Source organism: Alexandromys fortis, unplaced genomic scaffold (assembly GCF_014885135.2).
Source record: "Alexandromys fortis isolate MF-2015 unplaced genomic scaffold, M_Fortis_MF-2015_v1.1 scaffold_51, whole genome shotgun sequence".
Taxonomy (NCBI): Eukaryota; Metazoa; Chordata; class Mammalia; order Rodentia; family Cricetidae; genus Alexandromys; species Alexandromys fortis.
In genome coordinates this window covers 6,195,861-6,221,991 of record NW_026067925.1, presented here as the reverse complement: position 1 = coordinate 6,221,991, position 26,131 = coordinate 6,195,861, and the positions used below count along the sequence as shown (strand labels likewise).

Here is a 26,131-nt window from a genome sequence, read left to right as displayed (position 1 = left end):
CCTATCTGCTGCCTTGACTCTTAACTTCTAGACAGAGATCCGGAATGTATGCTCATGTCGATATCTGAGGAGAAAACACCTGCATTTCTCTGCTTGCAGAGGTGCTTACCTGGTAGGGGTACAGGGTAACCCCATTGGTTCTTGAAAGGGACCAGGTGCCATCCAGATACTGGTGAGCCTGAATGGCCACCGAGTTAAGGATGTTCCCATTGTTGGGGCTGGTGGCCATCTGGAGGCTGACTTTGGCCTGGTGAGTTGGGGATCCAGTCTTCTTTTCTGCGCCGTTGCTGACCCCAAGGCTGCTGGGTTTACCGCTGTGCTTGTTGACGAGGCCTGTGTAGGTAGAGGTGGCATAGGGGGCGGGCACAAAGGCCCACTCCCTGGGTTGCTGGAGCCCACCCATGTGCCGGGACCCCACCAGTGCGGGAATGCTGGAGATCGAAGGGGGTGAGCCCGGAGAGGCATCATAGTGCTCACTGCCGGCTGCCTGCTCCAAGGCGAGCACCATTTGGATGGCTTCCTGCTTTAGCTGGTTCAGGTGTGTGGCACAAATGTCACAGCGGTTGTCTCGGTCGTTCCATGACTTCCTGATGGTGTTAGGGACCTGGAGTTTGTCGTGGACCACAGCAGCGAACGCAGGGTCCTAGAGGACACACAAACAGAAGAAAGGAACAGGGCGTCAATGCTGGTGAGTCCAGTTTAGATGTCTACAGCCCAAGGGTTTGACTGCTTGAGCAGCATCCACCAGGAAGAAGCCTGACCAGGGGGAGCCCTGAATGTGGACACGTGCATGCGTGCAGAAAACTTAAAAGATACTAAACAAAACACAACCTCTAAGTACCCCTGCTGCTCAGTCAAAGGAGGACATTTGAGACTCTCCTATGTCCACCGAAGAATTATGGACAACCTGCTCCCTCCCTAGCCCAGCATGGTGGGGGTGAGTGTCCCATTCTGGATGGCAGAGAGCTGGCAAAGGACGGCGGTGCCACTTGTGACTGGGAACGGAGCGTCGATAGATAACAAGATACTGTTAAACTTCGGCTTCAACAACATGTGTGCTAAGTCAGTGCCATCGGGAAGAAAACTAAGCAAATAGCTTCTCGATGGAGGATCCGGCCTGTTCCAGCAGCCAGCACTCCTTTGTAGGCAACACTGGTCCCACGAGGAGCTGTCCTCTGTACCTGCTTCCCCATTTCCTCCACAGGCTTTACCTAAAACCACTACAAAAAAATCTTCACCCCCTGGTATAGTGGTTCACACCTGCACCTGCCTCCTACCACCACTAGGGGAGCTGAGAAGGGTTGCTAGAAGTTCCAGGCTAGCCTGGGTTACTTAGCAGCGAGGCCTGTTTCTCAACCCCCACTCCCGTAGCTTATGACCCAAGGTCATGTCTAAAAGATAAGTGGGGGTAATGAAGATGCTAGCTCTCATTCACTTTGCTTTAGCTTCCACAGAAATAGGATTACATAAAGAAATAGATCCGGGCATGTGACTGGGTGCCCAAACATTTCCCACTTCTCCTCCTTGCGTCCCTGGAGTTCTGCGTGACCTTAGACACCTTACTCATGGCACTGAACCTCTCCTCACTGTGCCCTGTCCTTGCCTAATGTCCTTCCAGATCCATGACTTTATTTGTGGGGAAAGCAGGATCGGATACGTGTCCATGCACGTATGAGCAGAACCACCTAGGCGTATTTTGGGCTTAGCAGAATTTGCAAAATTCAACAGTTATTGTGAGTAACAGATGAAGCTCATCTCAGGAGACATTTTCCTCTAGGACACCAAAAAAAATCACCCTTCAGAAAAGCGCTGTCAGCTTTTATGGAACAGAGATCCATCTGGACAGAGAAGCGTGCAGGGATGGTAACGCAGGGCAGCCAGGGTGGGCAGGAAGACCGTCAGTGGGAGGCTGGTTCCTAACCACAATCTGTCTGGGTGATGGGCCCCAGCATTTTGTTTTCCCTGTTTAACTACCCCGAGCAGCTCCTCAGCATACACTGATTAATTGATTAATAAATCAAGAGGCCTCTTCACAGAGCAGCAGCAAGGAAGGCACTAGAGGAGGAAACCCAAGGCGGCCTACAAAGTGGCTGGAGCAATAGGAGGTCGGGATGATCAGGTTCCACCTGGAGAAGCCATGCAAACCAGATGAGGGTCACTTGTGGCATCCTCCTGAGAGGCAGCTGCTTTGTCCAGACAGCCAATCATAGCTCAAGAGCATGTGAGACCTGAATGAACTGATGAGGGGAGAGGGTCATTCTAGAGCAGATGGTTGCCTCAGTTTACCAAACAAGCAGATCCAAAAGGATGAAAACTTTGGAGTTCCCACAGACATCTTGACCACTTACTTGTCCGTGGTTTTTCAAAAGTCAAAGAACATCCCTTCAAGCTACCACTAATGTCGTGGGTTTCAAGAGGCCTTGATTTAATTGATTATTTAAAATGTGTTTGCGGAGATGGGACCGTAACTCAATTGGTAGAGAGCTTGGCTATCATGCCCAAAGCCATGGGTTTGATCCAGGGCACCATATAAACTTGATGTGGTCATGCTAGCCCTCTGTTCCAGAACTCAGGAAATATAGGTGTAGGAAGATCAGAAGTTCAAGGTCATGCTCAGCTATAGAGTGAGCTCCAGGCCATGCTGGGTTACACAAGACCCTGTCTAAAATATTACCTTTGTTACCTCAAATGTCAGGAAGAAAGACCATAGTGGCTACAGGAGAAAATGTGTACACACTTTCTGATATTTTGGATTTGGAGTGTCGCTTAGTTTCTGGATTCGATTTACATAGAGACACACCTGTTCTACAGAGCTCATGAGCTACCCTTGGTTCTGAGAACCTTTCAACCTTCTCTTAGATTTTTATCCCCATCCCCAAAATAGTCCCTTCTTTATTCAGCCTGTTGCTGTCATAGCTCAATTTCCAACATTTAACAAATTAATATGTTAGCTTCACACCACGCTGGGGAGCTGGGGATAGCTCCTGTCCTATGTGAGTTCATATCCAGAAGATCTATCTTCTTGGCTCCTAGATTGTCAAATGCCACACCCTCCCGCTGCCCCTTTAGTCTGATTTGAAACGACTCCAGGATCCACCAACACGGACACACCGTGGAACTCCGCGGCTCTTTGGTCCGCCAGCCATCTTTGCGGGTTCTAGCTCCTCACTACTCCTTCCCACACACAACCAACACCAGCCCTGAGAGAGCCAACAAACCCACAATGACATAGTTGGGCCTACGTCCAGTACGTTGGCTCAGGCAGCCAAGAAGTTGTCAGTTATCTCCAGCAGAGCAAGGCTAAGACAACTGTTGAAGGAGAAATGGATTGCCGGGTGACAGGCAGGAGATGTTTCTTCACTTAAGCAGCTCTTGATGCAAACACCCTATAGTAGCTCATACCACCCTGAGGTTCCAACAAGTGAAGAGAGACATCCATGGGGACCAAGATGTCTTTCTAGAGCTTTTCTACACATTATAAATATTTTAGTTTGATTGCTGACTACCAAGAGGAATGGTCAACAGACACGGTTTTCTGTGTGTGCTAAGACAGAGGGGATTCGATACCCAAGGAGAGTGGAAGCAAATGGCAGGAAGCGTTTGGAGACAGCAGGCAGCACATGCTGGGCATCCCTGACATGGGCACAGAGAGGACTGCAGGGCCCAGAAGATGCATGTAGGAGGAGCTTCTGCACCAGCAGACCCAGAGAAAGAGACTCAGGCACCCAGCCTGGCATCTGCCTTGAGATATTTGCCTTGTCTGCTTCTGACCCACCCTGTGACCTCAGGAAACAGACAAATTGGTGCAGCATAAACCACACACAAAATTAGTTCTGTCTTCTCTCTCACATGAAGGGGAACTTGAGAAGATGTCTGAGTACCTGGTAGTGGCCCTCAGAAGGAAGGGGGTGGAGAAGTTCATATCCATGCATCTAAACTGTCACAATTAGTAACGGCTACAAAATGACAAAGAAAACCCCACAATGTGGCTTTCTGGTGCCATCATTGCTTTGGCCCTGTCCTAAGAGTATATCAGGAAAAGCGGGTCTCCTGCCACAACCCACAGGGCTCTCTCTCGGTCTAATTCCCTTAGACTGGGTCACACATCTGAGAGCCTCCATTCTCCAGGGAATCACCCCCAAGCCCATGGCTTCAGTGTACACCTGCACCGTTATCGTGGTGCCTAGGAAGTCCCTCTTTCTGTCCCCGCCTGATCATCTTCCTAAATCCCTTTCAAACCACCCTTCAAACTGACAGCTCCGAACTAAATTCATTTGCTCCTAAGCCTTCCTCCATTCCAGTAATCACCACCTAAGCAGATAATGTAATCAGCTGTCGAGGATCCCGGGCTGGAGATCTAGAATCACCTGTCTGCTTTACGTTCATATCCAACCACCAACCTCGCTAAACGGAAATTCCTAGAAGGCCTCAAACCCACCCCTCCTCTTCCTGCTGCTGCCTCCGTGACCAGGGCCAGGTTAACCTACCCTTTGATGCCCACAGCCAATGAATTTAGCACTCCCCACTTCACACGGTCTCCTCACGCCAGCCTTGACCTCCTTCTACACCTGTAATGGCTGTAATAAAATACATAATGGCACCGTTCCTTCTTTTTCAAACTTCAATTCAGGGCTCTATGTTGTTGTTATTTGTATAGTTATTTCTCCACCAGACTCTCCGCTGTATAAGAGAAAAATATTCTTTTGACTTTTAAGTCCTTAAATGTTTAACACAATGCCTATTACACAGGACTCTCACAAGAAGTCCTCATGAAATGAATGAATGAATGAATGAGTGAATGAATGAATGAATGATAAAGATTAAGGAACAGATGCATTCTATGCCCATCACTCATTTGCTTTTTAATAAATGAATCTCTGGCAATATGCATCTTAAGTGTTCCCCCAAAGCCTCATGAACTAAGGCTTTGGCCCCCACAGTGCTACTATACCTTTAAGAGATGGGAATTATGAGAGGTCTTTGGGAAACTTAAGCAGGCCTTTGAAAGGAACTGCAGGCCCCTTCCCACCTCTTTTACTTCTTGGTGGGGAAGTGATCAGTTTTACCCTGACATGGGCTCCCCCCGTTGCCATCGGATACCCTCACCAGCCAACTCAAAGCAGCTGTTCACCTGACTATGGACTGCAATCTGTGACAATGAGACCAAATAGACTTTTCCTTCTTTTAAGTTTGCCCTGTCAGGTAAGAGCCAGCTGGCTGAAGGGACATGGAACAGAAGAGGAATGTCAGGCTGAGACAGCTTCCCAGTCATAACCGCTGCGACCAGCTAAAGAGCCTCGTGTGGTCTCCTTTGACTGAATCTTAATGTCAGAATAGATTCTCTCCCACAACCAATGTTTTCATCTTTTCCCTACATTTCCAAGACAATAACAATTACATAGGATGAACTAAAACCATTATTCCCTAATCATCTGTACAGCTGAGAAATTGTAGGGTACGATTCCATTCGTGGTTCACTGAGGATGCCCCCCCCCCCCCAGCAAGCAGGTGGTGGCAGACTCTCAATGAATGAGGCGGGACTGGTAACGAGGGCTGGAGAATCTGCAGGGCTCAGGCAAGCAAACACTGGCCAGGCAAACAGCGCTGCTTAGGATGCTGCTGGTTGCTTTCTGCTCCGCGTTTCAGCCTCTGAGGGGTGTGTTGCTTAGCAATCGACACTAATGCCACTGCTGAGGACAGGATAGTTTGTGCGTTATTTTAGCGAGAAGAGTGCTTTGCGTGTGTTCCTCCAAAGCCTCTGGGTCCGTGATGAAGGCAACAGCTGGAGTCAGCATCCAGCATGTGTTGTACAAATTCCTGGTGATGTTTGCTCCAGGTTTATTATTCTAGAGGTCTCTGGCGACCTGAGCCGCACAAGATTTAAGCTGTTCTTCAAAGGCCCGTTCTTTCCACTTTGTTCCTAAAGTTTTTTCCTCCATAAACAACAGCCCCTCGAGGCCTGGGCTGGAAGATGGGGCCCTGAGAATAAAATGTTTTATTTTGCACAGCAGGCAGCATCCCAGATCAAGGGGATTTACCTTCACACCCTGGAGACGCCCCCCCTGGCCTGAGGGTTGCCTTCCCACCCTGTCACCTTTCCTGCTGGGTGTCCTTTCTCCCTGGGGGTTCTTTACAGCCACTCAGCTCCCTAACGCAGGTGTCCTTATTAATGAATCTTCTGAAGGCAAATTGCAAAATTAAAAGCTTATAAAATCAATAGTTAGCAAACTTTCGGTAGAATAGACCCAGCAATCACTGCTTATTCCCACTGCAGCCTCTCAGAGAAGTGAGGTTTCTGCTTCAAGAGTGTGGCCATTGCTTGCTCAGCCTTATAAGCAAGAACGTTTTAAACACTGGTGGGGGACTCCCCACCCCCACCACCAAGCACTTCTTCTCCAAGAAGATTCTGTTTTTTATGATCTTTTTCGCTTCCTGAGTTTCCGTGTCATTTTCCTCAGGGGTTTGATGGTGGACATTTGAAAGCAGAGGCCTCGTGAGATCTAAAGAGGACATCTCCCAGAGTCTCCTTCACGCCCCCTAGCATGGTGGATCTGCCAAGCAAGAACTAACAGGGAAAGCTGAAGTTAGCATCCCTTATTCTGGCTGTTCGTGGAATTCCCAGACCACAGACAACGGCTGTGCCTACCTCTGGAGAGGAGCCAGGAAACAAATTAGAGTGTTGGACAAACTCATGATGCGCTGCTGTTCTTTGCAGGAAGGGGATGAGCCTCAAGGGCTCTGCCATCCTCACTGATGCAATGTGTGAACTGGAGTTGGTCCCTGAGCGGGTCCCTCTGATTGGCAGGGGACACGTTCTGCACAGTGAGACGCCTGTGTGTGAGAGCCTGCTGCCTGTGTGAGAGAGTCTGCTTGCAGCTCTACTTCATTAGCGCACAACATCTATAAAAACGTCTGGCTGCCTCTCCTGGACCCAGGGTTTGTCAGCACTGTAAGTCTGTCCTGGGAGCCAGTAGCACCTCCCCTGTAATGAAGATCACACGTTGGTGTGCACATGAATGTGAATCCCGGTGTGCGAGAGAGAAAGGGAAAAAAAAGGAAAGCAAAAGCATAAAGGCAAGCTAGGTAATGAGCTCAGAGAGACAAAGGGGAGAAAACCCACCGCAGGGAGAGATGTTAAATGTCAGACCAGAGTTGTTTTACATAAAAAACCAAATTAGGCGGAGATGTCATGATAGTGCCCAGCCTGTGCGATTCCGCTCTGGACCACTGCAGAGAAGCTTAAGCAAGTGTTCCCGGCTTCTGAGCGCAGCAGCACCAAGTGCGGGTGGCAAGCAGCTAATGGGGCATGAAAAGGTGCTGGAGATAAAAGCTCTCTGCTCAGACAGACAGACACGCGCATCCTCTGCCTCTCCCTATGGAACATCACGTGCCTCTCGTTTTACTAGAACGGAGCCAATGCCAGCACCATACTCTTGGAAATCCCAAAGTGCACCCAGAGACAGGGGTGAGGAACACACGTTGACAAAGTCAAATAAGCAAACAGAGCAGTTCTGTCGAAAAATGAGGTAACCAGCAGAGTGCAGAAGATGAAGGTGCAGGATGTGAGGATGCTCTGTCCTGGATCCGGGAAGCCAGGTGACACGGGCAAAGCTGCCTTGAGCCTTGATTCTGTCAACAGCTAAGTGGGAAATACCACCCAGATTATAGACTTATATGGACCAAAAATAATTCACCAGCACGACATGTAAGAGATTGAATCGTATCTAAACTTCAGTAATAACAAAAAACCTTCCTACTTATTGTTGCTTTCTTGTTATCATTACCACATGTATGTTTGTGGTCTAAGTCTGTGTGTGGTCACACATGCATGGGCACAGGTGGAGAGTGCTCATGTACATATGTGTGCATGTAAGTAGAGGTGCATGGTGGTTATCTTCCTGTTCACCCTTTATAGTATATATTGAGACAGAGCAGGGTCTCCCACAGACCCTGGAACACCCCAGTTCATCTGTCTATAGCCAGCTCGCTCTACTGATCTCTGCCTCCAAAGCCTTGGGATATAGGCAGGGTACCCCACCTGCCATCATTCACGTAGCTGCCGTGGAAACAAACTCCAGTCCTCACGCTTGTGCAGCAAGCGGCTGAGCCATCTCCCAGGCCCTCAAATATGGTTGTAAAAGTTCATGAATTAGTCAAAAGCCAGGTGCAGTATTTCTCATCAGGATCGATCTCACAGGGGATCTGTCAAGGTCACAGCCTTTCAGCCAGCCACCGCGGACAGTTCCACAGGTTCTTTCCAAAGCTCTTGGTGGAGTCTGGGAGGCTCAGGCCCCTAGCTCTACCATTCAGTATCCGTAACCAGAAACCATTGCTTTTTTAAAACCTAACCATACTTTAATCCCCTCAGTATAGGAACGGGAACTTATGATCACACCTGTTTTATTTGACAAGGATACAATGTGATGTGTATGTAACATTTTAGCACAGTCCTTGACTTGCTAATAAGTGACAGCGGTTATTACTAGTGTTGGGTCAGCCGCAGCGGTCTTTCCACGGTGGTTACTCTTCTTATGGAACCTGAACCTGGGGTGGGCTTCACACTTCAGATGGGGGCGGTGGCAGCGGCAGGGGTGGCGATAATGGTGGCAATCGCCTTACAGCTTACTTTATCCAGAAGAACTGAGCACGTCTTTTTCACACCTGGGATTCTTGCTTCCCAGTTTACACATTTCCCTGAGAAAACATCTTCGAGTCCCGGCTAGGTTCGGAACTCCTGAGGAGAAAACGTACTTATGCCACATTACCAAACAGCTCCATACCTACAAGTTCACAGTCACGGCACAAACCTGAACACTGAGCTTTGCAAAGACAGGGATAATCAGGTTTCTAACGTGGCATGCTAAGATTGCTTTCCAATTACTGACGTCCACGAACACAAGCATGTTCCTGTGCAGGCTGCAGGCCACCACCAGGCGCAGGATGGAGCATACTCGTTCTGGGAGGAGCTCTAGCTGGAGAGGGCTGTTTAGAATCTGTTAACTATCTATGAAATGCCCTTTAATTGGTTTTATATGTATGGAACACCGAGTCACTGTACTTAGCTGCATTTTTCTAGATTTATTACAAAATGTGAAAGTCTTAAATTTTTTAGTTAAGGGACTTTTAAAGACTAAAAGGCTGAAAAGTTCTGTTCTGAACATCTCCCGGAGCAAATCTGACTGGTTCAACAGTTTCCCAAGATCGGATGCTTGTGGCCCAGTGCTCCAGGCCTCACCTAACTGCTCAGGCTGACTGTCAGAACCTGCCCAGGTTGCTCAGCGATCTCCTTGCAGGGCCAGCAATGGGCTCCCCTCTGTCCCACAGAAGTCCTTGTAACCCTGTCTCTCTGTCTCTACTGGGGTGCCTGCTCTGGTAACAGTTCTTACCTGCTCTTGAGACCATGGGACACTTCAGGAGGGTAAAGAGTTTGCTATTATTGTCACTGGGGATGGCTTGGTGGGTTTGTGCCCTTCCGTCCAAATGTACCAAAGTGTACATTTTAAATGTGTGCCACTTACTATGGCTCACTTACATATCCATCAAGCAAAACCACACACACACACACACACACACACACACACACACATCTTGCTCACTCATGCTAGGGCTCAGCGTCAGTCTATTCCAAGTCATGGGACGCAGCAAACACTTCCTTATGAGGGAGGTGCATGTTCTATCGTCAGAATCACTGCGAATTCCCAGGAGGCAGAAAGCGTGTAGTGAAGTTTCATCTCGAGGATAACCTTCATTCTTGCCTCCCGGAGTCTGTTCTCAAGATGGTGACCAGGTCAAGACATTTCGGTGTCCTGACAGGACAGGAGGGCTTGGCTGTCCCCACAGCTTTTTAGCCCCCTCTGTCAAGATGCCACTTTACGGTGCCCCCTGTGAGAAACCCCTAAGCAGCAGGTCTTTGTCCCTTAGATGCTCACGGGCATGTGGTGGAATCTCGGAAGAGGGGGCTCTGGAATCCACGAGCTAATGAGCCCTCCAGGAGGTCATAGAGGAAAGGGAAGACAGAAATGGGAAGAGAAGGGATTCCTGCCACGTTGCTTCGTGTGTGTGACCTTAGCTGTGGCCTGAACAGAGTAGATGAGAAACCCCCGTCCTACTCAGTGACGGTGTCTCCTGTGAGAAACTTAGTGCTAGGTGGCCACTCTTTACCTTGAATGTTCCAGCTTTGATGAGTGTCTCTTGAGCTACAGTCCAAAGGCTAAAGATAGAGCTACCAGATACAAGGCTCCCTCACTCAGTTCCCTCTGGCTGCCAATGGTGCTCAGATACTGCCAATTCGACCCCCAGGACACATTTAAAAAGCTATTCAGTTGGTGTGTTTTGTTTCTATCACAACTTGGAGGGAGTAGTGACGGCTAGTGGCTAGAGGCAAAGATGCTGTTAAGCGTCTTCCATAGCAGAAGTTGCACCCTCTCCCTGCCCTTTAATAAATAGTTATCAACCCCAAATAACTCTATGCCATGGCAGAAACGCTAACCTTTGCCCTCTCACGGAATCCCTCCTCATGACTCTCAATGGAGAAAGGCCCCTTGCATGGTGAAGGAGGCTGATATTTTACAACCAAACAGCCAGCTCTTCCCTTGCTTGGTTTCCCTTGGTCATCAACAAGAAACTCTAAATGGCTGTCCCCTTAATGCTCTACTCCAGCTGGAGCTGACAGTGGAGCTGAGCTTGGAGGGTGTGTGACATCCCTCACGCAACTTAAAAACAGCCCATGCTGGCGGAGGTCCCATCCTGGACCGCTTGTCCCAGTCTCCATCCCTCCCCGTAACTAGCACTGTAAACATCACCCTTCCTGGCGACAGTGGCATGGCTCAGAGAGTCACCAGCTGTTTCTAAGCAAGCATGCAATGGAAAGGACTTGTGGCCCAGGTTCTTGGTCACTTGAAAATGCGGATTTGGTGAGTGGCTTCAAGGACCACTTTCTGGAGGCTGTCATTTACATCTGGGGTTGCAAATGGGGACAGCTGAGGTGGCTTTGTCTATAAAAACATGTCAAATCTCTGGTCAGACTTCACATCATGGTAACTGTGCAGTTTTCCTTCTGGAGAAAGAAAACCAGCGCCACGAGAAGACAAAGTCATCTGAAGATGTAATTTGCTGCAATTACAGAAGAGACCAAGGCTTTCTTTGTTCTTTCAAAAAACCACGTTTACGTAGCTCAGACCATTTACCAGGGCTGCACTGGCTTTGGTTTGTTTGGTGAGGGAAGTCACAAAGACTTTGACCTAAATGTCCAAGGCTGGAGGAGACCTTCAGAGGTCAGGGTGAAGCTATATATATTCGTGTGTGTGTGTGTGTGTGTGTGTGTGTGTGTGTGTGTGTGTGTGTGCGTGCATGCGTGAGTGATACAGGGTTTATGTTTATGTGTTCAAGTGTCCCAGGCATGTGGGGACCCGCGGCATCTTTCTCAAAGCACTTTCTACCTTGTGTTTTGAGAAAGTGTCTCACTGAACCTAATGCTCATCTCTTTGGCCAGTGAGCTCCAGAGATCTGCCCGTCTCTGCCTCCCAGGGGCAGCAATTATAGATTGTGCTATTGCATCCAGCTTTTACATGGAAATCTGAACTCAGGTCGAGAGGCTTGCATGGCAAGCACCTTACCCACTGATCCATCTCCCCTGCCCCGTTTGCACCTTCTTATTTCAATCTTGGACACACTAGAAGTGGTTCAGCACAACCTGGAGTAGACATTCGACCCACCCATCGAAATCTGGCACAGGATGTCTATACTCAAACCAACAACTTCTAGACCTACTTATGATGTTCCAATTTAGCCCTTCATCACCAAGGCTTGTTTACTTATTTGGGGAGGAAAGAATACATAATCCTGGGAACCTCTCATCCCTTACCCTCTGTGGGGAAGGGATGAAGTCCTGAGTGAATGTGTATAGGTGGCACGGACACAGCCATGCCAAGGACTCCAGTATCTCACTCTGGGCTGTACGTAAGGAATGCAGTGAGTTTCTGGGTTGAATGATAGGTGCCTCCCATCAAAGCAAGCGGGACCCACCTGATGCCAGCTTTTCTGAGTGTCTGGCAGCTGCCATTTCTTCATGCCTGTATCAGGCCAGTCAAGGTTGCAGGACGGAGCCACAATGGATTCAGTGACCTTCCTTCCCTTTTTCCACAATGATCTTTAGAAAACAGGTTTGGCTGTAAGTTACAATTTTCAAACATAGGAAGAAAATCTGTTGCTCTCCCATACCTACCTCTATCTTGCTTCCGGTGTGGTCTTGAAAAGAAGGGCTATAAAATGTTTATAAAGTGATACGTGTGGTCTAGTGACATGTGTGGGGGCATGCATGTGTAGATGTGTGGAAGTCAGAGGTTGCTGTCAGGAGTCTTCCCCAAATGCTCTTAAACCCTTTTAGTTGCAGCAGACTCTCACTCAAACCCAGAGTTCAACAACATGGCTAGTCTCACGAGCCAGTTTGTCCTGGGGATCCTGTTCCCCTTCTCAGGCTGGGATTATATTTAGGCCACCACAGCCCCCTAGCATCTATGTGAGTTCGGGGGTTCTGAGTCCTAGCCCTCAAACTTGGACAGCAAGCACTTAAAACACTGAATTATCTCCCTGCCCCCACAACACTCGGTCTCTTGAGCCTAAATTTCCTTATCAAGCAGGCAAGTAGACTAGTTCTCCCTAGGTATTTACATGAGGATATAAGAGAATCACAGACAGACCAAAGCACTTTATGACGGGCCCCGAAAACACAGCATGCAATTCTTAAGGAATATCAAGTTTTTTCCTGTGCTTAATATGTGAAAAAGCATAGCTGGGACGTAAGTCAGGCCCCATCAGTGTGCATCTCAGTTCAGAGCTAGTGGGTCAAGGCCTAAGTCCGGAAAGAGGTGATAGCACAGAAGAATACAGAGGAGCATCTGGGTAAGCTCTCAAGTTCGAAGGGCCAAGAGGAAAGTGCCAAGGCCAATCCAATGTCCCTCTCCGTTTGCTGACCCTCGTCCAGACAGAGCAGGCCTTCTGCTGAGTACCACAGCAGGTGGGTCCAAACAAAGACCAACATGACGCGTGTTCTGCTGGTCTTCATTAGTTCCCACGTCATCAAGCAGTGCGAAAAGTTACTTCCTTGCCGTTGCTTCTCACTGCTGTGGTGGCCAGACAGACGAATGGAACTTTCCAGAAAAACAAGCCTATAGTCTCCTGCCATCCAAATGTCTACAATAAGCCTACTAAGAGTCAAGCCAACAGAACAAATGGCTTAGAGATGGTTGCTGAGAGAGTCTTTGCAGCTAGGAAGGACTCACTCGCAGATGCTCTGGAATCTTGGACTAGGCCAAAAGCTTCAGACTAGAAGAGATGTTACCACTAAACAGAGGCCTGCCTAACTGATGGAGGTGGGTCTTGTAATAATAAAGAAACTGCCTTGGCCCTCATAGGACAGAAAATTAGGTGGGTGGAGAAAACAGAAGAGAATTCTGGGAGAAAGAAGCTTAGTGAGTGAGTCGCCATGATGCTCCCACTCCAGACAGACGCAGGTTAAGATCCTCTCTGGTAAGCCAGCTCATGGGCTACACAGAATATTAGAAATGGGTTAGAACAATATGTAAGAGTTATCCAATAAGAAACTGGACCTAGCCGGGCCAGACAGTGTTTGAAAGAATACAGTTTCCGTGTAATTATTTCTGGGTATAAGCTAGCCATGCAGGCGGCCGGGTGCTGGGGACGCAGCCCTGCCACTCCTAATTTCAACACCTAACCAGCAGTTTTTCTCCGAGCCCAGACCTGGGTTCCGAGAGTCAGGCCTGAGGGCCCTGTGGCCCATCTCTAGAGCACTGGGCATTCACATCTGGAAGAAAGCTCAGGGGAAGCCTTGTCTGGTCTGATGGTTTCAGGACTTGCTTGTGGGTTGTTGTGGCTCTAACCATGGCCAACAGTCAAGAAAGCAGCAGCCATTCTTTCTGCAGAAACGCCAGCCCACAGACTGGATAAACACTACAGATTAGGATGACAATGTCATAGTCTCATATTCTCGTAGGCAGTGTCTATGGTCTGAGACAAGGCAGGCTTCAGAGTGAGTGCATCCCCACCAGTGTCTCCTGGATGCCGTGAAACCACCTAAGGGTGTACTCCTCAATGCATCCTGGCCTTGTCTAGCCAGAGATGGCTGGGGATCTCCAGAAACCTCTTCAAAAAGGAAAAGACTCTCACTGTGGCAAAATCTTACAGTCAACAACTCTACAGTGCCTAGAATATTCCCGGCACACAATACCTACCTCTGGACAGACTGAGTTGGCACCTGCCTGGGACTTAGTGTGCCCACTGACCAAGCAGCACCAGGCCAGCTGACTCCGTGGTTGGTCACTGCCTGAATCCCCTATCCATTAGGGAAAGATTGTGGCAATTCTATCCAGACTGCACTCAGGACTGTCTACCCACAATGGCAGGGCCAAGAGGTGCCCCCCAAGACTTTACAACTGTTCCCAGACAAAGCCTTTGGGAGTCTGACTCATGCAGTTCCCTACTGAATTTTCACAAAAGCTTATTCTCAAAGGACTTCATTTTGTATTTGTTAAACTTCAAATACAGTTATATTCAATATTAATTCTACTGTGTTTGAGAACTGAAAATACAGCCCAGCTGTGACAGCGGCTAAACTCATTCCAGATTTTCCCCCATTATTATTTACAAGCAGGATTCTAGTTGCTGCCTCTGCAAACAGTGTAACCTGACTTATTAACTGAGCCAGGCCATTTTTCTGTAGAGCTAATTCATTAATCCAATATTATTGAGGCATTATTAAAAACCTTTAAACTCTTGGCAGTTACTATCATAGTGAATTTTTTGCTGTTTTCTTTTATTTCTATTAAATGCCTCAACATTAATGAGCTCTGTGTATTTCAAAGGCTTGGGGAAGTAGTAAAATGGGATTATTGATGTTTTCCTCTTCAAAATACGTTGGTCCTATAGCCAGACCATAACTTGTTAGTGTTATTTAAACCATTTCTATTTACAACCATCAGCTGAAAACATGTTGCAAAATCTTCTGAAATCTTTAATTACGTTTATGTGCATTTATATGTGTCTGAAAATTTAAGAAGGGAGGAAATACGACTTACATATTATTTTATTCAGTCTCTAAGTGAGAATGAATTCACAAACAAAGGGGGAAAAAAGACCTAACTAAGTGCATGGAGTTTTGGAAGCTATGACTACACATTCCTGTGGTGACAAATTTATGCAACAATATGCAAATGAATTTATTGAGCCCCCAGAAACCATGCTAGGTCAATAAACAAAAGCAAACATGCTACCATGGAGTAAATGAGCAGGAATGACCCAGCCCATGTGACATTCGGGAAACAATAAGGCAGGAAAGAAGAAAGGGGGCTTTGGGAATCTGGAGTGAGGACTTTCTCACAATGGGGCACAGATGGCCTCTCGGCTGAAGGGTGCTTTGGGTGGTGGGGGGGGGGGACCTGAAGGAAGTGGGTGTGACCTACAGCAGTCACCTTGAAGATCACTCAGGCAGGGCAGTGGCTACATTCCAAGGCCTCCGAGAAAGTCACTGTGATGAAGAACAGTAAGGGAGTCAGCTAGGCTACAGTGGGGAGAAGAAAGAGGGAAATGGTGGAAAAGGGGGTCCCTGAGACTGCTGTAGTAGAACAACTGTCCCCCAAATCCTTTAAGTTGACATGTAGGTGACGGCACTATAACCTTGGACTTTGCAAAGTGGTCAGGACCCAGGAGCACTAAGACTAACCTTTACAAAGAGGCCCTAGAGAGCTCCTGTGCTCTTCCATCATGGGAGAACACAGTAAGAAGAGGACAAAGTCTGCCTGTGCCTTGATCTTCAACTTCCCAGTCTGCAGATCTGTGAAAATAAAGTTCTGTTTACAAGTCATCAGGACTGTTGTGTTACATTAAAGCAGCACAAACGAACCAGCAGGGTATTACATCAACTTCAGGAACAAAATTTTGGATAGAAACATAATTGAGGAAATCAATAATAAGAAGTATTAAAATTATGGAACAGGGCAGAGTCACATAGAGTAAGTGTAGAGAAAACAGTTGAAGAGCAAGACCTCCGCGACTGGCTTAGGATACACACATACAGTGATAGTGAAATGCATTTTTTAAAAGAGAGCTTTTCATGTTTAAGCTGGCAGTTAACAACATCACTTTTACATTGCAATAGAAAGACAGGTGCTGATCTGCTTGCTCCCAAATACATTTCATTTTTATCAAGAGTCATGCTCTCTGTTCCTTTCAATGGACAGGACAATGGCGGAAAAGCAGACAGCACATTTAGTGGTCAAGGGCATGGGGGAAACAGATGTGACCCGAGCAGCAAGAGAGTGAAGATCAAAGGCCCTTGCAGAAAAGAGGCCAAAGGCATGGAGACTTTCTCAGACAGTGGAACCTGCATTCCACACTAAGTCACAGTGAACAGCTAGAGTGTAGAGAGCAGATGAGGAATGACCCCATCCCCAGCTTCCTGTGAAAAGAGGCACAAACAGGGATAAAAGGCTTGCTGTTCTGAGTTCTGACATTTCCCAGACAACTGTCAGGGGAGGCTGAGAGGTGGCGAGAGGGAAGAGAGGGGTCCCCAGCAGGAATGAGCTCTGGGCTCCATCTCCACACATGCTGGAGATAGGCGGAGACAGAGTGGGGGCCCCAGACTACTTGCCCCATCTTTAATGTAAAAACAAAACCTTGCACCTCTTTTCCCTTGAGTCAACAGTCAACAGTCAACAAGTGACATTCAGATAGATGTCAAGGGTCAAAGGCTGAGGGTCCTAGTTTGCTTTTCCTCTTCCTGTGATAAAACATGTCGACTAGAAACACCTCAGAGGGGGAAAGGGCTTATTTGTATTACATTTCCAGGTCACACAATCCATCACTGGGAAAAGTCAGGTCAAGAACTCAAACAGAAGCCACAGAGGAATATTCTCTGGCTAGCTCACCTAGCTTTCTTTTTTGTTTTTATTTTATTTATTCATCTATCTATCTATCTATCTATCTATCTGTTTTTCAAGACAGAATTTCTCTGTAGCTTTGGAGCCTATCCTGGAACTAGCTCTTATAGACCAGGCTGGCCTTGAACTCACAGAGATCCGCCTGCCTCTGCCTCCCTAGTGCTGGGATTAAAGGCACACGCCACCACCGCCCAACTTTCACCCAGCTTTCTTATGTAGGGCAGGACAGTCTACCTAGGGATAGGACTGAACAGTGGGTGGGAATATCCTCCATCAATTTATAATCAAAACAATGCCACCAACATGCCCACAGACCAAGTTGATCTAGACAGTTCCTCAGTTAAGGTTCCCCCTTCCCTGGTGACTATAGGTTGCATCAGGTTAACAATAAAAGCTAACTAGCATACTGCGCCAAAAAGCCCAAGAGAGCATAAAACTTACTGTAGCTGTTAGAGAAACACACACACATATACACACACATACATACACATACCACACAAACACATAAACACACACACATACACACACATAAAAACACACACATGCACACGCACATGCACAACCACCTGTTTGAAGATGCAGTGTGGTGGAGCATCTCTTCCAGAATTAGCCAACAGTACATGGGATGGAGGTGAGGATGTGTAGGAAAGAGGTAGAAAACCCTGCTTCTTCTTATATGGAGTGACACAGACAGACATGAAGATTATAAGATGTGTCCAGCACATTGCCGCCACAGCACACCTCAGGCTACCATATGCAGCCTGTCCCGAATCTGACAGATTTGTATGCACTGCCAATTGGTACACCATCCGCAGGCCTACACTTGATCCTTAATGGGCTGATTTTAAAGAGAGGAGCTCCCGCAACAGATAGGGAGGGGGAATATAAAGTTTAAGGACAAAGAAGGCCCAAGAGAGATAGTTCAGTCAATAAAGCACTTGACACTCAAATATGAGGACCTGGGTTCAGATCCCCAGCACCCACTTAAAGGGCAGCCTCAGCAGCACACATGTGTATCCCAGACCTGGGGAAGTGCAAACAAGACCTGTCCCTGGAGCTCAGTGGCCAGTCACTGTAGCCTGGTTGATGAGCCCAAGTTCAGTGGGACCTTGTCTCAGAAAAGAGAAAGGAAAGAGGCAGAGAAAGATACCTAACGTCAACCTCTAGCCTCTGGCACGCAAGTACACATGTCTACACAAACATGTGTACACAGAGAGAGAGAGAGATTCCCGAAAATTCTCTACTCACTCACACCAGTTTTCACTTCACTGATTCGGACACAGACCTGAAACATTTCAGGCATCTTCTCACACTCTCAGTTCAAACGCCAACCAGAGTCACTTCCCATGGGAGAGACAGAGCAGAGGGGAAGTCTCAAATATTTTAAACAGTTCTTATGTATGAAAGATATTAACCAGCTGCAGTCTTAAGCCTCAGATCCCCTCCGTTGTTACTGTCCTCTGCAGAACATCACACCAAGTGACTAAGACCTTCAAGAGCCCCCAAGGAAGCTGATTTCAGATTCCAGCATAAACAGGCTTAGAACAGAGACAGATGACTGGAACATGCATTTTTGGTTGTTTCTTTCCCGGAGGGACATTAATCAAAATGCCTCATCTCTGATGGCTCAAGTCCTTCAAGTTAGCTCCTCCCTCGTGTCCCCCTTCTCACCCCCTTCAGCTACCTAGCTGCTTTCTTGCCCCCCCCTCTCCTCCCCACCCCATCAAGCCCATGGTGCCGAGTGCTAATTTTGAAAGACTGGGATGGGTAGCTGAGAAACAGAATCAGTCACCTCACCTGCCTCCAGCCTCGAGTGCTTGGAGAAAAAAATAATTGTGGAAGAAGGAAGTATTGTTTTGAGTGATTTCAGAGGGAAAAAAAATATTGGAAGCAAAAAACTTAAAAAAAAATCATAGACTAAGGGCTCATCTTCGGGAGAACCCCATTTCTTCCCCATCCATATTACTCATTTTGTTTTCAAAGACAGCATAAATACTTTGAATCAAACAGCATGTTTCCTTGTTTGGGCTCTGAGGGTGGAACACAGGGCCTTGGACTCACTGTGCAAGAAGTCTACACAGAACTACATCAACAGCACTTACTCAACACAAGTTTTACAACAGCAAACCATCCAAAGACCTGTCTGCTTTTCGCAGGGGGGGGGGGGGGGCTGGATTGTGCCATGAAGTCTTGAATTTTGTCATCTTGGTGTGATGGCTGCTGGCCTTGAAGAAAAACCCACAAGAAGCAGGAAGCCATTTACTGGGTTAACCCTGTGAAAAGTCTTACACCGTCAGAGGCAGAGGTGTGTTCTTTGCTCACACACACACAAAGGTCATATTTAGTCTCACTGCCCCCCCGCAGCCCCCGGGGCTCAGAACTACATGTTAACAAACAGCAAAGGCCCCTTTTCTCCCTGGCCACCTGGTGTGTCTCCCCAGCACAGATTCTTACTCTTACTCGCCATTCAGCTGAAAACAAAGGCTGACTTTCAACTCAATCTGTAGTCGGAGAACTTGAAAATCCAGAACCAACGTCAAAAAATAAAAAAACCTCAGCATCCCGTGGTAAAACATCTGTGGCCTGTAATGGCATGAGGTGGGGCTCCAAGGACAGAGTAATGGAAAACTTAACAACAAGAGACCATGTGCCCCCTTCTTTCTCTGCCCTACCTCCTGGCCCACTCTACACATCCATCCGTTTAGTAAGTGATTCCCTTATCATCTAGATGCTTCTAAAGATATTAGATTGGATCAGTATATAATATATGCATGTGTGGAATTATACTAAACTCCATTCCTACAGACAATAAAATGTCAATAAAAATAAGATGCAAAAATGGAGAGCCCTCTCAACACGGCAACGGTAGTCTCCTGTGTTGAAACATGTTTGTTAACAAGTCTTTTTGCCCCGTGATTTTGTTTACCTTCACTGGAAGCCATTTTGTTGCCGTTGTTAAGCCCTCGGCTTTGCAGCTAAAGTCCACAGGAATTATACATTAATTGCTTATCCTAATTTGCTTTCTGTTGCTGTGATAAGACACTGATGAAAACCGACTTTGGCAGGCAGTGGTTTATTTGGCTTACAGGTTACAGTCCGCCTTTCAGGGAAGGCTAGGCAGGAACCTGGAAGCAGGAACTGAAGCACAGTCCATGGTGGAGCTCTGCTGGCTTGCTGCTGTGGCTTGCTAACTCAGGATTACCTGCCCAGGGGTGGGACCACCCACAATGGGTTGGGTTCTCCACCATCAGTCATGGGACGTGAAAATGCCCTACAGATTTGCCCCTGGTTCAATCTGATAGACGCAATTCCTCAGTTGAAGTTCCCTCTTCCCCGGTGACTATTTGTGGAAAGACGACAGCTAAGCCACACAAATGTCCTGGAGAAAGCTTCCCTCCGAGAGTCTGGGGTTTCTAACTTTTATAGACCCAGCTCTGAAGGACCCCAAAAAGCAGAGCCCCACTCAACTCTGGGAGCATCGTGGTTTGGATTATAGATTAGCCAAACAGGAAAACAAGAATGCCGAAGAAAGGAAAGACAGACACAGATATAGAATGAATCTAGGGTGTTCTAAAGGCCCATGTGTTAAAAGCTTGGTCCCCAACCCAGGGTCCCACTGGGGGATGGAGAATTTTTTAGGAAATGGGGCCTTGTTGGGGAGAATTAGAATACTGGGGCTGTGGTGTTGGGGTGAAATGTAGGAGTCTGGGTCCTGCCGCTGTCTTTGCTGCACCGCCATCAGGCACGAAGCAGCCTCTTCGGGCATAGAACCCCACAATGGAGTTGCTTCACACCCCCACAGCCTGCCACCTCCAAGTCTGCGAGCCATAACAAACCTCTCTGCTTTATTAGTTGATTATCCCGGGTTATTTGGTGCAACAACAGAAAGCCAACAAACAAGACCCTGAACAAAATAAACCAGTGAGAGGAAGTGAGTCTTGCCCCTCCCAACTCCTGAGTGTTTCTCAAACCCACCTTGTGGACCCATAGCTGTCCCCACTCTAGGCTGAAGCCACCACCTCCGGTCCCCTGGATAACCACACACGTCTCTGCACTCCAGCTTTCTTCTAACCATTCAGTGTGTGCAGTTGGAGTGGAGCTTGAGAACACCGAGATTTCCACTGCTTAGCTTCGAAGCCTTCTGCTAGAACATTCTCTGTGGCATAGCCACAGCCAGTCCTCTCGCCTCCCCGGCACTGTTCTTCCATCACTGAGCAGACGCCTGCCTTTGCACACTCACGCCTTCCCAGTGGTTCCCTCCGTTCTCGGCTGGAATTTCCCACCTTCAGACATGGACAGCCCCATGTCTCACATTTCCAGCAATAACGCTGAATACATCTTTTGGTGTTCACAACACAGTGGCATCCATACGACTGATTGCGGGATTGGCTGCTAAATGTCTTCTATTCATTGGATATGAACTCTGTGGGAGCAGGACCTTCCCTTTCTCACTTCCTTATGCTCTCAGGACCTAGGGAGGAGCCCTACAGGACACAGAATCGTTCTCTCTTACCTTATACGTAGTGGAATTGTAATGACTCTTGGGAGCCAATGAGAGAGCCAAGGAAGGCTCATTTGGATGGAACCATTCAGGACAAAGAGGTAGAGGTGGATGAAGGCTAGAGAAAGGCTAGATGGTGTGTTGACATTCAAGTGCACACTCCGCTGGCACATTTTGTCACCCCCCAGTTCCCTTAAAAGAACAGCATCAAAGAAGGGAAGACTCCTCTTAGCCTACAGCCAGCTAGAGGGGAAAGAATCCCAGAAGGTGGAGAAGCTGGTCACCCCTGGAATCTGTGGTCAGGATAGAGGTCTGGGCATTGGGTCTCAAGGTTCTGGACCCTGCCCACATATCAGATAAACTCAAGGGCCTGGGACTGTCATAACCCATCCTCAGTAAGTCTGTGGCACACAACTAGTACCAACTAGCAAGTGTCAAGATAAAATTCCTCAAAATGAACCAATCTCTCATATTAAAAAATTACTGTACAACCTTGTAAACTCACCAACAACTGCTGAGTTGTAAAGTCAATTTTGTGGCATATGAACTACATCCCAAAAGTAAAGGAGTAGGGCTGGAGAGGTGGCTCAGCCCTGGCATTCTTCCAGAGGACCTGGGTTTGATTCCCAACATCCATATACACATTCATAACCAAACAGAACACCAGTTCCAAAGGATCTGATGCCTTCTTTTGTCTCCCACAGACACTGTACACACATAGGACACAGACACTCCAGCAGGCAAAATACTCTAACACTTAAAACTTAAAAAATAAGAGAAAAAATAGAAAAGTATGTCCTTCCCCACCCTCAATCCAAGTGTTGTCTTCTTGCCTACATTGATGATGGCAGACACTTGTCCGCATTATAGTAGTCTCCAAAGTCTACTTTGCATCACAAATCCTAGCTCCTATTCCTGGAAAATTCAAAGACTACAGTGAAGGATGATACTGGCTGAGCAAGGAGTCTACTGAAGCCAGGGCTATTATAACCTGGCACGAAGTGGCACTGGCCACATCAGTGTAGAAAAAGATAGCACAGTGGCCATGGCTGAGGACACTTTCTCCACTAATGAAGAAGCCCACAAGAATAACCCGAAAACAAAATTCTACCCGATGAAGCAAATAGTACTTTTCACCTTGGCAGTCAACTTCCAGCGCCATTTAAAATTCCCACCGGACCCTGTGTAGTCTGGGCTACGTGCTCACCGAATCCTTCGCATTGATTCACGACGCAAGGCCATCCATCTTGTGCAAACGCAAGCTTTGAATACAATCGATATGGACACCCTTAAGATGCGACTGCAGGATGGCACCTGTGCACTAATGTCTCAGAGGAGCTGGAGTCCCTCCAGAACGTCTTTTTCAGAGGTTATATCAAGCTGCCCCTGTCATCAGCGGAGTGTCACAAGAAGAATGATAACTAATTTTACCCAGGCTCCCCAGAGCTATGTTTCAGAAATAAGAGAAAGCAAGGCCCAACATTTAACTGTGCTTGCTGTCTGACAGAACTGTGGATGACCATGTGGACAAGGAGCATTTGGTAATACATGCAGATGGATCAAAGGCACATGTATGTAGAAGCCAACATCCAAGGAGCACCCAGCATCTACATCAACATCAGACTGGCTATCTTTAGCCATGTAAGACCAGACAATAAACACTTTGCTTTGTCAGCTATATAGGTTCTGTTACAGTTACTGGACTCTGTTGGCAGGAAAAAGAAAGCTGCCATGGGTAAATATATAAATCAATGAGTACAGTTACATATATATATATATATATATATATAATAAAACTGTATTTATAAAAATAAGAAGTGGGCTAGGTTTGGCCTCCAGGACCACGGCCATAATTCTCTGCATCCTGCTGTATATAAAGTAAGTCTATGTTCTTCAAGAAGTAATTACTCAAAGCATGTCTTAAGCGTCTGCAGAACCTTCCTGAAGCATTAGAGGAGGCCTCATCTGATAAATTATAGACGAGAACTTAAGCTGTATGATTCAGTGTCTACCATGTCACATGACATGGTTTCCAAGACACAGTAAAGCACCAAAGACTGTTTCTCCTGAACCAAGTGGTTCCAGATGGCTATCCTCCGAGGGGTCACGTCTGCTTTTTTTCTTTGTTCTTCCTGTGAAGCTAATAACAGTCACTTTGTTAGTTTGCCTGGTTGACCATCTCTATCTTTATATGCCACTTCTGACCTGCTCTGGGACAAGAACAGCATCTGAAGTGAACAGACCGCAAATGAGGACAAGAAACACGAATGTGAGACTTATCACTTTTATTGAGCTGCTTCGTAGACTTCATGTTCTAATTCCTCGCTTACATTACATAGTTAAGGTCAACCCATCAATGACGTATTGACTGGGGAGATAGCTGCTGGCTATGAAAGCAAGAGGACCCAAGTTCAAATCCCCAGAATGCACGAAAAGATGTGGGGGGGGGGATGGCCCATGCAGGCCTGTAACCCTATCATTTCAGGGAGGAGACAGGAGGATTTGGGAGGCTCACTGTCCAGCTAACCTGCCCAAAACAGAGAATTCAGGTTGAGTCAGAGATTCTGCCTCAAAAAACAAGGTGAAGAGCAATAAAGAAAGGCATTCAACATCCTCTTCTGGGCTCCACATGAGCATACACTGGTGCATGCCCCAGCATACGCGCGCACACGTGCACACACACACACACTAAATTTTTAAAAGTGTTTTACGTTTAAGAGACCACTATATGGGCATGTGTGCACCTGTACACACATAGTCATTTTCTCCTTCAGTAAATATTTAATTTTTAAATATCAGTCACTGCTACAGGTACTTGCAATACATCAGTAAACACGAGATTAGAGAGAAAACCACAAACAAACAAACAAAGCAGCCAACACAGAGCAGATGTCATCACAAATGCACAGTTGAGCAAGCCTAATCATTTTTGCCCTGAAGGAGAAATGGACCTAAATTAATAAACACAGCTTTTAACAAAGCTAATATGCGTGCACTCACATGTACACACACACACACACACACACACACACACACACACCCCTCCCTAAGTACTTCCAGGTCTCCAGGTTAAATGATAGGTTACAAAACTTCTGAAGCTGCCATTTCCCCTGCACTTCCCCTCCCCTCCAATAAAAAGTTCTACTTAATAAATCGGGATGCCCACTCACGCCAGTTTTCTCTTTGTTTCTCATTTCCTGCCTCTTTCTTCCCCAGGGTGACCCCCAGGGAAACGGAGGTAAGAGAGAGACCAGTCAGCAGGCAGGGGGCCTAGCAGGCTGCTAGGTTCCAAGTGGTCAGCGTGGGCCTCCCGGCTTTAAAACTGCTATTCCACTGTTAATGAAGCTATAAACCCTGTGGTCTGGGAGGCGAAGCAAAAATCCTAGCCTGGGATCCAGTTTCACTTAAAATGGACTCATTGACAAGATGCTGCCTTCCCAGTCAGTGAAGTTGGATTGGCAGTCCCTGAGTTCTTGGGGAGAAGAAAGGGAGGACTCGTGGGCTATCAGCAGTGTTCAGAGAGAAAAGAACCAAAGTATGGAAGGTGGTGAGGAGGACAGAAGGAAATCCAGAGAAGCCCAGGGACTCCCAAGAAGTGTCCCCCATAAGGCTGCCACTGTAGGAGCTACAGAAAGGAGACCGTGGTGACAAAGACATTTTCCCTCCAGTGCCGTGGGTCATGAGTGCCCATTGGTGAGCAGGCAATACCACAGTCCCCCCAGAGCAAATGAACGGCATAGCGGCCTTCACCAGGTGACAAGGTCTGCCATGAGACATTCAGGATAGCAGTGCACACTAACAGCCGGGACGCGGCATCTGCCGTGTGTCCCTAGATACTCACAAATGTCTTTGGTTCCTAGGCATCCCTGTCTCTCTTCCTTCTCCTGTTTTTGGAAACAGTAGATACACTTCCTCCAGGGAAGATATGTATAGAACAAAGCCCAAGAGGCTGATGAGACAGCTCTCCCTGTGGAGAATGTTCTTGCCCACCACATCCAGGGAACGGTGGATAGGGAGCTCCATTCTGATTCCCTTCTCCAGCCTCCTTCCTTAGAATCCAATTCCTTGGGATTCTAGTGGTTCATCCCAGGGTCCTACAGATGGCAATTCCTCAGGCTAATACCAGCTTCTTGGTTCCACTTGTTCGATGGCGGGGGGGGGGGGGCACAGAGGAAGTAGAAATCTAAGATATGGATTGACTGCAGAGGATTATCGAGGAAACTCACGACATCTGACACTAAGTCACAAACGAAGTCGACAAGTAAGCCCGCTGGGCAAAAGGCAGGCAGGAATCTCACACCAGTTCTGGGCCCAAGGGTATTTAACTGTTCCCTACTAGGTCACTAGACCCCTCTGCACCTTCCTCATCTGTAACGAGACCGTGGCAATGCCATTCTTGTGGGGCTGCTTGGCAGAGGCAGCCTCACAGCATAGGCTCGGAAAACATCACCTTTCATGTAACTACAACAGGTTCTCCCATCTCTCTGTCTCGGTCTCTCCCAAAATGCACTATAGAAACTAGAATTCCTCTTCCCCATGTGGGTCTTAGAAAGCTGAGCCCCTTCCCACTAAGCCAGCCATAAACCTAAAAATACCACTATAATCCCCTCCACACACACTCCTATCTTGCCTTTCTGTGTACCTAAAGCCCTCTGGCCTATTTTATTTTATTGTAGGT

The 26,131-nt window shown here is 47.4% G+C and overlaps 1 protein-coding gene across 1 annotated transcript in view; it reads right to left on the bottom strand.

The window, feature by feature from the left end:
• Positions 1-26,131, bottom strand: part of Kif26b (kinesin family member 26B) — a 405,174-nt gene that overhangs the window by 257,850 nt on the left and 121,193 nt on the right. Inside the window, exon 3 of the mRNA XM_050142967.1 lies at positions 110-643. Within this exon, the coding sequence (XP_049998924.1) occupies positions 110-643 (534 nt within the window). The remainder of the gene's footprint in view (positions 1-109; positions 644-26,131) is intronic.